Source organism: Phalacrocorax carbo, chromosome 1 (genome assembly GCF_963921805.1).
Source record: "Phalacrocorax carbo chromosome 1, bPhaCar2.1, whole genome shotgun sequence".
NCBI classification, from domain to species: Eukaryota; Metazoa; Chordata; class Aves; order Suliformes; family Phalacrocoracidae; genus Phalacrocorax; species Phalacrocorax carbo.
Window position 1 is genome coordinate 87,993,973 of NC_087513.1, and position 14,787 is coordinate 88,008,759.

The window sequence follows — 14,787 nt, forward strand, 5'->3', positions numbered from 1 at the left end:
CAAATTTAGGTATGGATTGTCCAGAAGAGTGGAAGAGTTGCTACTATCTTACTTGTTTTTACTGATGCCATCTTTGTGGCAAAAATTATTTGCATCTTTAAATGATTTAGAAATCAGTGAAGAACAATCATTCTTCGTCTCCACAGATGCAGAAAGCGTTCCAGTATTTTGCCTAATAACCTAAAGGTTCAGGCTGAAGACAGATCCGAAGAAAGAGGAATACCATTTTCTGTTAGTATGAGGCATGCCTTTGTTCCCTTCTCAGGTAATGCCCAGATCCTGCTCTGTGCCAACTAATTGTTAAGAATATGGTTAACAAAAAATCCTAGATCTAATGAAGAGCTAATTAATGACAGTATATATCTGACTGAGCAGCCTACTTGGAGAACTAATGCAGTAGTTAGCATGCCCACAAAATTATTCACAAGACTCTAAAGGATAGTGTTTCAACTGGGGAAAGCATTCAAATTCAAGTGTTCACACCTTCATTTCCTCTTTAAGAACACATTTTTTTAGAGATCTATACTTAGGCAGCTCTTAATACAGAAATTGCACTCTATCTAGTGTTATTTCTATCCAAATGTCAGTTCTCACACTGCCTGCCCTGGCTCAGTACAAGTCTGCTGGTCTGATCTCTGTGCCAATCGTTCCTATCAGGTGCTAGACTTTTACACAGACACCGGGACAGTTACTTGTCTGTGTGTTTTCGATGGATTCTAGAGGTAGGAGCTGAATGGAAAGCAAGCAGGCCTGAGCATTGGGGAAACAGGCAAGAATTTGTCTGATTTAATTTCTACTGTTTATTGGCACAACCTTTGGCAGTGGCAGAACCAATCCCTAAAGATATTAGCAAGAAAACAGAGACTGAGATTGCATAGAAAATTGGAAAACAGTGGAAAACTTGCAGAGCAGAAGGTGCAAGGACAACTTCAGTCCTTGCTGGAATGTTGGTTGGAATGTTGTTGCAGTAATTTAAGAAATAATGATTTCTGCTACCTTGTTGACTTCAGGTGGCTTAATCTTGGCTGCTGATTACTCTCAGCTTGAACTCAGAGTCCTTGCTCATTTGTCTTGTGACCGTCGACTCGTTCAAGCCTTGAACAGGGGTACTGATGTCTTTAAGAACATTGCAGCAGAATGGAAAATGATTGATCCTGAAGCTGTTGGAGATAAGACCAGGCAACAAGCTAAACAGGTAATTTTTAGGAAAAAAAAATCAGCAGCAGCCTTCTGTGCAGGAAAGTTCAGTGTTCAAAACATCAAGGAGTCCCAATAGTGTGGTTTTCTGTTTGGGTTCGGCTGTGATCGTTCAGTAGTCAGTTTGCATGTCCTCCCGCTCTCAGTACATTTCCTCTGGAGCTGTCTGGGTTTTGGGGGATGAGCGTGGAGAAAAGCAGCATGAATGGCTCGGACTCAAAGGTAGTTTTTCCTCTTGAATGCTTGCCCTTGTTCCCATACACTTGTCTTCCAGTGAATCACATTTTGTTCTGGCTCTGCTTTCTGTGCATGACTTACCATATGGCTGCGGTTCTTCACATTGTCCTCTGGCAGATTTGCTATGGAATCATCTATGGAATAGGAGCAAAATCTTTAGGCGAGCAGATGGGGATTGAAGAAAATGAAGCTGCCAATTACATTGAATCCTTCACATCAAGATACACAGGTTTGGATATGGCTGTTTGGGAGCCGTGTGGTGGTGGTGGTTGTTGTTTTTAATCCCTCTCTCCATGTCTTTTCCAATCCTACATTTGTCTCAGCCCTCAAAGACTCCTATCTCTTTTGAAAAAGCTTTTAATTTTGAAACGTCCAGTGCATGAACACAGCAGTTTGATACTCCATAATGTTTTACTCTACACGCTGGTTTTATTCATCTTTAGGACCTTGTTTTTCGCTTATTACATTAATTATTTTGTTGGTTTTTTAATGAATCAATAAGCCCTGGGGATTCACTTTAAAGCTCCTAACTTTCTGAATGAGAAACACTATTTTCCTTATTAAAACACACAGCTTTAAAGGATATGCAAGACAACTTTAGACCACACTTCTTACAATTTTTAAATATAACCATTTCTCTCTTCTGTTCTTGCCTTCTGTTTTTATTGCATTTTAAACTGTTTTACACGTATCCCTTACATTTTTACCCAGCTGCTCAGAGCAGCTCTCCCGTATTCTGTAAAAAGGCATTGTTGCATTTCTAAGCAGCATGTTAATTTTTAGGAAAGCTGTAGAAAGAGTAGAGCTGCACGCAGAAAATGAATGGAGGGCAAATGGGGTGAGAGAGAGCTGGCTCTAATCATAAACCTTTGAAATGAGCTGGAAAATTTTGTTGTGAAGATTCAGGGTTTGTTTCTTTAGGAGACAGATGCTGAGAAATGGTGTCCTATTAAGAGTCTGTTTAGTCTCTAGTAATTTCTGGTTAGTATCTCCTTCGTGACCGTTAGAAATTACTTCTTGCTTCTTTCTTCTTGGTACACGTGCATACATACAAACTCCGCAATGTATACCTTATATTGTAACTTCACTTCTTATGAGTTTTCACTTAGAGGTAGTGCCAGGCTGGCATGTTAAATTCCATACCTAATGAATTGACTAATGTTGTCAATCTTGATCCTGAATAGCTCCTTTTATGTTTTACATTTTGTAAACCTTGGAAAAACACTGAAGTTAACTTTTCCCACTTTAGTGCAGTTGTTCCCTAACTTGTCATGAAGGGGACTCTTCCCTGTCTCACCTTTCTTTGACCTAAGTTTTTTTAACACCTTTGGTGGATTCACTTCTTCCCCTGCAAAGTGCAGGTGGGTGAGTTCCTTTCATCCTAGAATCTGAAGTGACACGGTCTGAAGTCAGGCAGCCCGAGGCATCAAGGGCTCTGACTTCTGCTTTCTACTTACTCCCTTCCTACTACTTGTCTTTCCAGTGTTGGTCCAGGTCCTGACCTCTCCATTTTCAATAATACACATATGATCCTATGTGCCTGGGCACTGTGCAGAATGGACTTCCTACCTCCTTGTGCACAGCCAGATATCCTGATACTATGCGCTCTCTTCCACTTCAAAAGTCTTAATAGGTTTCCCAGCAGAGCTGCAAATAGGCTGAGTGATCATGTGCCCTTGTACACTGACAGGGTCTAGGAAATTTAAAGAATTACCTTTGTGCTGCTTGGGTGTCCCAGACTGCTTTCTGTGACCCCAGTAAGAAATCAACATGGGACTTTAGCTGTGTTAGGGAAAACTTTTGCTTTCCTTTCACAGGGGTTCAGAAATTCTGGAGGGAGACAGTGAAGAACTGCAGGAGAGATGGGTTTGTGCAGACCATCCTGGGAAGACGGAGATACCTGCCAGCAATCAAAGATCCAAACCCCTACAGTAAAGCTCAGGTACATTAATTGCAGTTTCTGAGCCATCTTGGTCATGACCTTCCACTTCTCAGTTAGTTGCTCCCTCAGTTGTTCTCTGGATAACAGAGCTTTTGTCATGGTCTGCTTGATGTAAGTCTTCTGTGACTGGGTGTACAGCTGTTACCACTGTGCTGACGTCACTCCAGAACTCCCACGTTGGAACTGGAGTGAGTAATTTATTGAAATAAGTGGTCATGATTTTAAAAAGCCTCCACACAGTGATGTGCTTTAACTCTTCAGACCAAGTTGCTCGCACTCAGCAGTCTTTGTATATTATACACTGTCAGTACTTGAACAAGAAAGGGCATTTAAGTCCTGTATTTTGGGGTATTTGCTCTTATTTCCCCTCAAAGTAAAATAGCTTAAACTTGTTAGATAAATATTTACTTAATATATGCCTTTTTACTGGCATTATTTTTTTTTTCAAGGTCTGTGACAGATGTGTCAGAAATTACTACTTCAGTAGGAGAGAATTGATTCCCTGGGAAGATGTTGGTGCATTTCTGTGGGGAGGAAGCGTTTTACTTCTCAGTAGGAAGCTGGATCGGGTCATGTGGAATTAAAGACTAGAGTGGAAGAGGGAGGAGGTGGGGGAGTTTGCACTCGAAGTAGTTGAAAGGAAAACAAGGAGACTTTCAAAAAACTTTTTTTTTTTTAGATTATTTGCCTAATCTGAAGGATTCTTCAGCATGAAGCTTTGTAGGTGCACCTTCTGTACAACTTAAAAAAAATATTAAAGATCAGTTAATGAATTATCTTTCATTTCAGCTTCCTTATAACCTTTTGCACACATTTCAGCTCTAATCAAAGAGACAAGAACCTTTGAATACAATTTCTTGTCTGAGGAGGAGGTTAGTAGAGAGGTTGCTTATGTTGGGGAAAAAAAAATGACATTGTGTCATAGTGTGGTCCCATGTGGATTTGCATAGCTGCAATGCTCTGGCAGCAGACCAGATTATTATTCCGTAAAGTCCAGCCTCTTGCCTTTTGGTTATCTATTCCTGATGGTTTTGAAGATAGGCAGAAGTGTCTCATGATACTTGGATTAACTGTGAGATTCTTCTGCTCCTTATGAAACTGATACCATGTGTATATGCTTCTCCCTCTTGTGGCTTGTGCCTCTTGCAGGCTATTCCTCTTGATATTAATTAATTTTAAATTTGTGGAAATCCTGCTCTTCTCAGTCAACCTGGAGAAATTTCATGTCTGAAGCTGGTCTACAGTGTCTCCTTCTTTCAGGCAGATAAACTCTTTAGCTGGAGGTTTTACTATGTCTGTATTTGGCCATGTGTTTATTATTTCTAATGAAGTATGTGTGACATGCTGGATTTAATTTATTTTTTGGGTGGGTTTTGAGAACAGCTATCTCTGTTTAGGCAGAGCGACAGGCTGTGAATACAACTGTTCAGGGATCTGCTGCAGACATTGTCAAAACAGCCACAGTGAACATTCAGAGACGCCTGGAAGCTTTCCCCGCTGTGATCAAGTCCCACGGGCATCTGGAGAGCTCCCTCCAGAGAGGTAAGACTGGTATGCTCACCTCTTACTTGCACACTAGAGAAAACTTCTGCTGTTACTAATTTTTTTAAAAAAATTGCCTGTTAAAAAAAAAACAACAACAAAGTTAGGGCCTTTGGGCTAGGGATGGGGGACATTTTATTTCCTGACAGCAGTTAAGTCTGTGTTTAATGGGCAAAAGTAGTCATAAGGAAGGAGAGAGAATGTCTGCTCAATGAACAAAAAAAGCAAATGCTGTCATTAGATCAGAAACCCCAATTGCCTCAAACCAGATCTTGCAAAGGTTGCAGTGGGAGTTCATGTGATATGGTCTATGATGCCACCACAGAATCATTCAGAAGTAGGAAGGAGAAACTGAGCAGATACTCTGGCTCCGAAGGCAGTGAAAAGAGAGAGTGGAACAACTTCTAGTTTAAAAATACATTTTTTGGTTAAAACTAAGTCTGGAATTTGTTGACTGGAATTTGATGTACAGAGGCCCCACAAGACTATTATATGAAGCACTTAGCAGCGTAAATTTCTTCTGGCTGCAGAGAGCAAAGCTGTGCTGGGGTATTCATTCCCAGAGGAGTGCTATTTTTTAGCATCATGTAGACAGTGTTTTGTTCATCAGTCGTATATTTTTAGAAAGACAACTTAAGTGGAGTGCTGTATTTCTTTGATAGTTCTTATGCTTCAACCTGAAACATGAAGCTGTCTTAATATGAAGAGTCTGATTTGTAGGACTGAGAAGGAAAGCTAAATAATTAATTGCCAAACCTCTAAAAATATGTCAGGGAGTCTTATTTTAGAGAGACGAGGTTCAGAGGTCTGCTCTGAGTAGAAGGCATGTGCTTGGGAGAACTTCCCACCCCTTTCCAGGAGCAGCAGCTGCTGACCTTTGGCCAACATAATTGTAGGAAGGCGAGTAGATGCGTTTGTGATGGTGTTTCCTCTTTTGATACTGGCTGTTTCAAGAACTGCAAGAAGTTCTCTTTCAGAAAGTTATAAATGCCTGTGCCATCAGAGAAGCATCCTGCATCATGTGGCTTCTTCAGCATTGCTGCTTCAGTGTGAGGCTTGTGTGAGGAACTGGTGATGCTGTGAAACCCTTCCTGTAGTTGTGAACTGGGGTCCTCCTGCTAGCTAACCTGAGAAATAAATAACTTTTAGGTCTGTGTGTGTGAGCTTGTGTTTGATTTTTTTGTTTGTTGTTTTTTTTTTTTTTTTTTAAAAAAAAAGCTTTTACCATGGAACTGTTTGTTCTGTTTTATTTTTGTCAGGCAAGGCCTAGCAGGATCCTTTTTTTGTCAGCCGCTTACTTGTTTATTCAAAAACTGCTCTTTTTTTTCCCTTCCCTTTTTTTAATCAGGACTAGTAGCTACAGTTTCAGAAAACTGCATTTGGGAGGAGGCTTACTGCCTTTTTAGACTAGCCAATAAAATGATTTTGGAAGAGAGAATGTTGTAAACCAACTTCTGATTAAACTTGACATGGTTTTATTTAAAATTTACTTTTAAAACAGATGGTTCAGGAGATGCAACTGTCCCTTGTTTCTGTTCTGATTCATATCTTTATAACGTAAGGCTGAAATGTTTATATCTAAAATGCTTTTCATTAACGTTTTTCCCTCAGTAGCTGAACAAATATTGGTAGAATAGTAATGTTTTGTGGTTTTATCTGTAGGCATGGGCTTTTTAATTTTAAAGTTCCTCATGTTCTTTTTCTCAGTGTTAGGAATGTGTGAGGGCTTTTTAATTACAGGAAATGTGCCTTTGCGTAATGGTATCTAATGAACTGTGCTCTTCACCTCTGTAGGGAGGCTAGAGAGGAAGAGAAGCAGAGGGTTGTTACATCCCATCAGCGGAGGTTTCTTTATCCTCCAACTCCATGATGAGCTCCTTTACGAAGTTGCGGAGGATGATGCCATCCAGGTAGAGCTGTACAGTTGCGTTTTCAGCTGTCTACTGCATTGTGATGTTTCAAACAAGCCTTCCTTTCTAGGGGCTCAGCTTTTCTTCCCTGCATCCTCTCTTGCCGTGTGCTAAAAGGTCTGTGAAAACAATGTTATATTGGATGAAAAATGATGTTTATATTCTTGATCCCTTTCTTTTCAGACTCAAGCCACCCCCATGGCTGAAGTTCTTTGCTGTTTATAACAGCAGTTTGCAGAACATCTCTGCAAGACTTGATGAGTGAAAGTAGCTTAATATTGTTGACAGATGTAGGGGGAAGATTTTCCTCATTTGGAGGTGGTTTTGCCTCCTTGTTTACACTCGTGTCTTCCGGTGTTACAGCTGTGGTTTGTGCTCTGTGTAGGGAAAGGAGGATTCTGTGCTTTGGTACTTGTTTCCTCATTCCCTACCTACCTGCCTGTCTAGTAGGAGCGTTGTGGTGCTGTTTAGCAGCACGGTAGGTAGAAGAAACGTGCTGCGTGGACTTAAGGTACCTGTCATGTGCATATGTGTCTCTGTGTGTGCTTTTCCACTGCGCAGGTGCTCCCGTGTGTCTGGGCTTTGCGCTGTCTGTGCGACAGCTTTCAGTATCAAGCGTTTTAGCTGTATGTTGGCAGTGCAGTGTTTTGCCAAATCCTGAGCTCAAACGCAGGAAGGCTCCCAGGGTGTGCTTCCTGGGGATGTCTTTCTCCCACTTCTGTTCTGTGCATACACATCTTCGATGACAAAAGGACACTTCCTGCTGGCAAGCAGTAACTCCTAGTCTGAGAGAGCTTTCACCAGTACTGACAGTATTGGGGAGGGAGGGGTTTTTTCCATCTTGCTGGCACTAAAGCCATGTATTTCTTGGCTGCAACAGCAATTTTTATTCAGACAAGTTAGTTTGGTCACATGCTTGATGCTGGCTTTATCTTATTTTCAGCTGCTGAAGTGCAGAAAAGACAACTAAAAATACCTTTCCGTATACTGAGGAATCTGTGTTCCAGTCAGAGAATCCTTACAAATGATTTGTAAGAGAAACAACGCTAGTGATCATCCTGTTTGTATTTGCAGTCTATCAGTGAGCTAGCTTGCCTCTTTTAAAAGACCACTTTGTGCTAAAGGTGTGAAATGCCCGGGGCATTAAGGCTTTCCTGGTCTGTGCAGAATGTCAAAGTGAAGGTAGGGAGCTTTCAGAGCTTATCACAACAGCAAGACTGTGATAATATTGCCAAAGATGGTAGAAGGAGGCTTGACCTTTTCTCTGAAGAGCAATGAGGAGTCAGGCAGGAACATAAAGGTATGGACTAGATTAGGAATCAAAGGCTAGAGGCTTTTAAACTGCTTGCTTGTTCCCAGTGTCATTGGATTTATGTTTTTAAGATAGCCAGTATTCCTCCAAGTGAGTTTTAGCTGACCATTGAGAACCCCAGAAATGGTGCGGTTTGCTTAAGGTACAGGAAATTCAGAGCCCAAAGCCCCCAGGTCAGGGTGTCTCATCCCATCAGCTCCCCCAGGAGCCTCACGCAGGTTTTTTGTGTCTCCCCTGCAGCTGCTGTCCCTTGTTCTAGGTGCAGTGGCCCTCATCTGATGTTCCTCGCTGGTGGTGTGTGCTGGGACTGTGAGCGTTCTCGGAGAACCTGCCTCTGCACGGCTCATGTTTCTTTTGAAATACTGGGCCCCAAGCTTGATCAAGGCTGCAGTGGTTTGAACAGACTGGAAAATCAATCTGTGCCACACAAGCAACATTTTCTATGTTCCACAACTGCCTTTGCTTTCCTTCTCACAACAGTGTGCTTTGCTTAAGCCCTGTCCAGTTTTTAATCTCTGATAACCCCTTTTTTTTCTCCTGTCCAGGCAGTTATTTTTCATCCTATTTTTGAACAACAGATTATTTCTATCCTAGTTCCCCATCCTGCTTCTTTCTACTCTGTACTTGCCTGTGCTGAATTGCATCCTATTTCAAAGCGTTTTTTCTAGGTTATCAGGATCATTTTGGAATGTGGTATGTGAGGGCGTAGAATTTTGGAAGGCAAATCCCCACCTAGTTCTTGATGCTGTTGTAAACTCTTGTGCCCTCGTCTCTTCGAATTCCCTCCTCCATTCCCCAGTGAAAATCGTGGAGGAATTTCCGCTGTGGGTACCTGGGAGGGAATTAAGAAAAGGCATGGAAGGGTCAGAAAGGTTGAATAGTTCCTATGCTTGACATACTATGTCAGGCCTCTATCTGAGATGGGGGATTGCAATAATTTCAAAACCTCTTTTCATTCTGCTGTGGAAAGGTCTGTGGGATGGGTGTGGATTGAAAGATTCATTTGAATAAGCAATCAGGATGGGCTGGACTCCGTGTGGGTCTTGGGGTAGGAAAGACAGTCCTTTTATCCAGGGCAAGTATTTACAGTCAGGAAAAAAAAATCCAGTCTCTTACAATCCAAAAAGTCACTGGCAAAAATATCTTCTGGTCCCCTAACTGTGTACATAAATGAGTGTTTTCTTAGCAATACCTTTGGAGGGCAGCAGATGTTGGAGCTGCCTCAACAAAATAGTGAGGGGGGAACTTGGGCGGTATTTCTAGCACCTGCATTGAATGCGATCTGCTTTCCCAGAGGTCTGTAGTCTGTGTTTCACAGAGTGCCTCTCACGCCAACACAACAAGGAGGAACACGGTTCTTTGCCTCTGGTGTATTTGGTTCGTGTCTTGCTTTCAGTACATGGAAGTTTTCAGAACAGACTCCACAAAACAGAATTATGCAGCTGGGTGAAAGAGGAAACTCTGCAGGACTCCCAAGTGTTTAATGGAGACTTAAACTTGCCTCTTTTCTAAGTAGTCTTAAACGGTGTGGAACCAGTCACAACTCTGTGCTGCATAAAATGTTACTGGCTTTATACAGTTTCTCCATTCATAAACACTGATCAGGATTAAAATGTTTGGTCGTATTCCCATCAGCGGTAAGTTGGCGCAAATAAACGTGGGGGAGGACTCCAGGAGTCCGGCCACCCCGGCTATGGGCCGACAAGCAGAGCGCTGAAGTTATGGGTACATCTGATGTCTTGTGTTTTCTTGTAGGTCGCTCAGATTGTCAAGCACGAGATGGAAAACGCCATCAAACTCTCGGTAAAACTGAATGTTAAAGTGAAAATCGGACCTAGCTGGGGAGACCTGCGGGACCTGGAGCTCTGACGTGAAATGCGGCTTTCTCGCCGCGTTGGTGAGCTGGAAGGTGCCGTGGACGGGGCAGGGCAAGGGCCAGCATACTTGCGGGCAGCGACAGGCCTGCGCGCGGTGCGCTCCTCCCATATTGGGTTGTGGGCGGACGTCGTTGCAAACTGCCTTCTGAAACGCGTGGTGGAAGCGGGACCCAGTTCACCAAGCCAAACCCTTCAGAGGTCAAACAGCGCGGTGAAGCATGTTTACAGAACTATGAAGTTATTAATTGCTAAAAGCACAGTATTTAAATGAATTCTGTTAAAATATGCTTGATCTCATAATTTAAAGCAAAACCTCAAAGCCTAATGAATTTATTACATATGAAATGAGCTGGATTATTATTAAAACAAGGCACAAAGATAATTTGGCAGTTCTTGTGTGTAATTGTCTATAGGACAATAAAAAAGCCATCGTGTTTGCACTTAACGTTGAATGTTGCAGTCCTCTGCTAGGATTTTTCTGTACTGAATTCTGTTGATGATATCCAGGTGCCAAAATGGCTTTACAGCTGGATGGATTTCTCACTGCACAGCTGTGCAGTGTTCACAGTGGGTGGAAACGATGCTTGGTTGGCCTCTGACTTCTAGGAAAGCATTTTGGGGACCGGCTGTCATAATTCATCCTACCTTGGAAACTGGCCTTGAGGGGGAGACCATTTGGACTCTTATAGTTAACATAAAATCACCAGCAAAAACATTCCGTTTTAAAGAAAATTCAAAGAAATAAAGAAAATTGGTGTATTGGTTAGACACTTAACAACAATTCCTATTTTTGTGAAGAAAAAAAATCTCAGTCTGGCCAGCTGAAGCGACAGCCTTGCTGGGGCTTGAGGTCTGGTGCGTTAGAGAGGTGTTGCTGAATGGTGGTAGGTGTCCTGCGGCTCTTCATTCAGAGACCCAGCTCCTAGGAAAGCCTCATACCCTGCCTGTTGGTAGCCTCACTAAAAACTGCTCGGATTTCTGCTGTGCTTTGCCGCAGTGTCTTTGACTCCTTCTCTGTGATCAGGCAGGAAGTTTTTTCTGGGAGTTTGGGCTTGTCAGGCTGAGCTGGTGCTGAGACTGACTCAGGGCAGCTGCCGGGATCATACGCTTCAAAGTTGGGGGCAAGGAAGGAGCTCTCAGGGAATTAATCTGCCACTGTTTGGTGTTACTCTCCTTGCTAATACCTTCTGGACTGGCTAAACCTCACCTCACGTGGTTTTGTTTCCCTTCCAGGTGGTTGCAGTGGTCATACAGGTTCAGCTGTTTTTGTTAACTTTGTAAAATGCCTGACCTTGGATTCTGTTATTTACATCGTGTGGCTGCACGAGAGAGAGGACAGGTGCCTCCCGTCGTCTTCTTTCTGCGTCTAATTATTTTATCATGTCTTTTCTTCTGCAGTTCCTCCCTAATGTAAACATCTCCATCTTTCCGTTCTTGCTCCCTTTGGGAAATTTTCAAACCCCCAATTATTCTTTCATTCCTGAGCTTCTGCCAGATCGTTTTTAAGAAGTGCACTTTTGAAGTTGCCTTTATAGGCTGACCTGGGAGGATGCATACTCGGCTTTCAGCAGCCTGGCAGAATGTTTGAGCTTGTTAATATGAAATGCGGCGCTTTTGGCCTGGCCGTTACCCTGACATCAGAAGTACCTGGCACTGAGGTTTCCAGAACGTGGTGAGTTTTAGAAGATGTTAACGGGGCCTGTGCACGAAAGGCCGCGTCCTGGACTCTGATCCACCACCTGCCCGTTGTGCAGTGAAAGGGGCACATGGTATCGAGGCAAAGCCCTGGCCGATGGTGCCTTGACTGCCCTTCCCAGCACCGACTTGGCCTTCTTTCCTGTTTTGGGTTTCACTTTACGTTGAGACTTTTTGTTTCCTTCCTGCCCGCTCTGTGGTTTTCTTCCACATCTGTCATTTGATGGCTGAGGTCTTTATCCACAGCATTCAGCTGATGATAGACAGTCGTTTCTTTTCTTACCTTATTAAAGCTTTTGGTATTAACAGAGCTGAGCCTCGGCACCCTGGTGTCCGACCATTTGTGTGCTCTGCCTGTTAAGATGCTGGGTTGGACTCATTATCAATTCACAGGGCCTAATGATTTCCTGTCCCTTGGTGTCATGCGGTGACACACCTGTGCTGTATTTCAGGCCTCACCGGAGCTGCTGTAATTCGAGTTCCTTGTTCTTTGGCACATTACAATGTTTTCCTCCTGCGTACCGTCTTTAGAATTTCAGGAGGATGGATCGTGCGTGTATTTCCCAACAAGCCTTCCGCGCAGGGGTGATGCTAGTCAATAAAGTGATTGACACAGAACGAAACTTATTTTGCTAAACAAACTCAACGAGTTAATTTCAATTAAGCAGTAATTTGGAGCAAATGAGAAGATAAAAGGTGGCCGCTGCTCTGTGGGCGAGGCGGCTGTGGTGTTTGAGCCACGATATTAGAACTGGCTCTGAGCTGTTGCCTCATTGCAGCTATTTACATTCCTTAATTCTGACTAGGCTTTAACTATTAGTGGGACTCAGCAGGGGAAGCAGAAGGGGACTTAGGTGAGGGAAGCAGAGGCACTGCTTAGAACGGCGCGGAAGAGGGTCCAAAGTCAGTAGAAGGAGGTTGGCTGCTCGCATTACTTATGTATTTTCACCTGGGGGCCCCCTCCCTCTGCGCTGCCCTCGCCCGCTGCTGCACCAGCAGGGGGTCTCTGGCTGCCAGAGGAATTGGGTTGGGACCCACTCCTGACAAATAGCTGCGGTCATCAGGAACACAGTGTTCTCACACATGAGCCTGCGTGACCCAGCTCCTCGCAGGTGAGGAGAGCCCCTCCCCTTCGGCGGCCGAGCAGCCGTGTTCCCTTCGGTTCAGACCTCCCTTCTTGTCAAAATGACTCAGATTTCCATTCAGCCTGCTACTGGTACGGGACAGGGCTTCCCCAGACTCGGCAGCAGGAACTCCTGCCGTTGATGTTCAATATGGCTACTCAGTCCTTTTCCTCATGTGCAGAGCACAAGCTTGTTCTGCCTTGTCTTTCTGCTGCAGCTTTCCTTCTCTCCCTGCCTACTGAAAGTGCTCTGTGCGCTTTCCTGTAGCTGGGCAGCGGTGGGAGGGGGGCAGGTGACAACTGATGGCACACACCTCATCTGATCTGGTTTGGGCCTTGTGCCTTCTCCCATGCCACTTGTATTGCTTTAAGGACAGAGTTGAGATTTTCCTGCTATTATTTTCATATAAACCTGTAGCTGAAAAGAGGGAGCTGGACGCTCAGTAGCATTGGCTGATGCTTGAGCCTCTCCTGGCAGAGCAACTCAATCATGTTGTTGGTAAGTGCTCTTAAATGAGCTTGCTTCTGCCCTCCTTGAGAGTTCAGCTTGTAGGTGACTGCTTGTACCCTGAAGTGGGAGTGATGTGAAGGATGCTCTCAGCCAGCTGACAAGTCCAGGTAGCGGGGCCACGGTTCCTGGGGGGCTGCCAGCAGGAGTACAAGCACAACGCAAGCTCCCTGTAGTAAAGCAGAGGAACATTAGCTGGGGTCGAGGTTCTGTCCTCGAGTGAGCTGCCAGCGGCGGGGAGGCGGCCATCCCCCACCCTGGCAACAACCATGGCTGTGTTTTTCCGTACTCCTGAGGGAGCGAGCAGCGTGAACTCCATCCAAAGGCTTTATATAAGCTACGTGCCTTAGAAATACTATAAAGAATCTAGGAGCAGAGGTTGGGGGGAAAAAAAAATAGAGATCAACACCAAATAATATCAATTCTTTCCTTTATTTTCCTTCCCTTTTTTTTGATCTTTTTTTTTTTTTTTTTTTTTGGTTGGTACTGCGGGCTCCAAACAGCCTCGGTTAAAGATGACATCATTTTCCTTAGGCTAGTTGTGGAAACAGGCCATGGTTAGCGCAGGATCGTGTGGGTCGTCCATCCCCTCCCCCCCCCAGATTAGCCTTCATTCTGAGAGGCAGGTAATGACTCGTTAACAAACACCACACGTAGTCTGGCCACACTTCTGAATATTGGTTGCTATTTAAAAAAGTACAACGTTTGATTCTGTTGATTTAATCACAAAACAAAACACAGGAATGGAAACACTCATTTACATGACTATTGCTTATACACCTAAGATGATGAGTTGACTACAAATGGCCACACGTAGGCCCTTAATGAGAGAGAGTGTGTTCTTAGACCATACCAAGGCAAAACAACCATTCAAGGCTGAACTAACGATGCTGTGCTTGAATTCACCTTTAGGTCATGGAAAAGGACCTGGGGGGGGCTTTAAGGGGCATGATTAAATCTGGCTTTTTACCTCTGTTACAATACACAGTTTATAAATGGCGGGGGGGTGGTGGTGGTGTGTGGGGGTGTCCTGAGGCTGAACACAGCTTTTACATAAGCTGCAATGTTTTCTTCTCTTCTTAAATCGCACACTAAAAAAAACACATAACATTTTTGCATGCACGTCTTCAATACACTGCACACACGGTGGTGTGCAAGGGCTCCTGCAAAAGGCTACATAAACTCAGAGAATTTCTGTATGCTGTGACAGTTTTATATAATGTGTAGTAAATACTAGTGAAGTTCTGTTAAATATTTGTGTAAGAAGCGGTATTCTGGTAATGTAGGGGATGGCTAATTAATGTAAATAGCTGAACTGTAGAACTGTAAAAAAAAAATAATTTAGAAAACAGGTAATTATACAACCCAAAACCTGATTCTCATTTTCCTTTATCTTGTCTTTTAATTCAAGAGTTGACGCTTAAGTTAAGACTCTAGGAATGGC

The 14,787-nt window shown here is 43.6% G+C and overlaps 1 protein-coding gene across 3 annotated transcripts in view; it reads left to right on the plus strand.

The window, feature by feature from the left end:
* Positions 1–10,462, plus strand: part of POLQ (DNA polymerase theta) — a 58,352-nt gene extending 47,890 nt beyond the window's left edge. For all 3 annotated transcript variants that reach the window (XM_064465563.1, XM_064465572.1, XM_064465580.1), the window contains exons 24-30: positions 147–260; positions 1,006–1,195; positions 1,552–1,663; positions 3,252–3,376; positions 4,774–4,918; positions 6,713–6,828; positions 9,896–10,462. In XM_064465563.1, the coding sequence (XP_064321633.1) occupies positions 147–260; positions 1,006–1,195; positions 1,552–1,663; positions 3,252–3,376; positions 4,774–4,918; positions 6,713–6,828; positions 9,896–10,009 (916 nt within the window). In that variant the 3' untranslated portion in view covers positions 10,010–10,462. The remainder of the gene's footprint in view (positions 1–146; positions 261–1,005; positions 1,196–1,551; positions 1,664–3,251; positions 3,377–4,773; positions 4,919–6,712; positions 6,829–9,895) is intronic.
* The last annotated feature ends 4,325 nt before the right edge of the window (positions 10,463–14,787 follow it).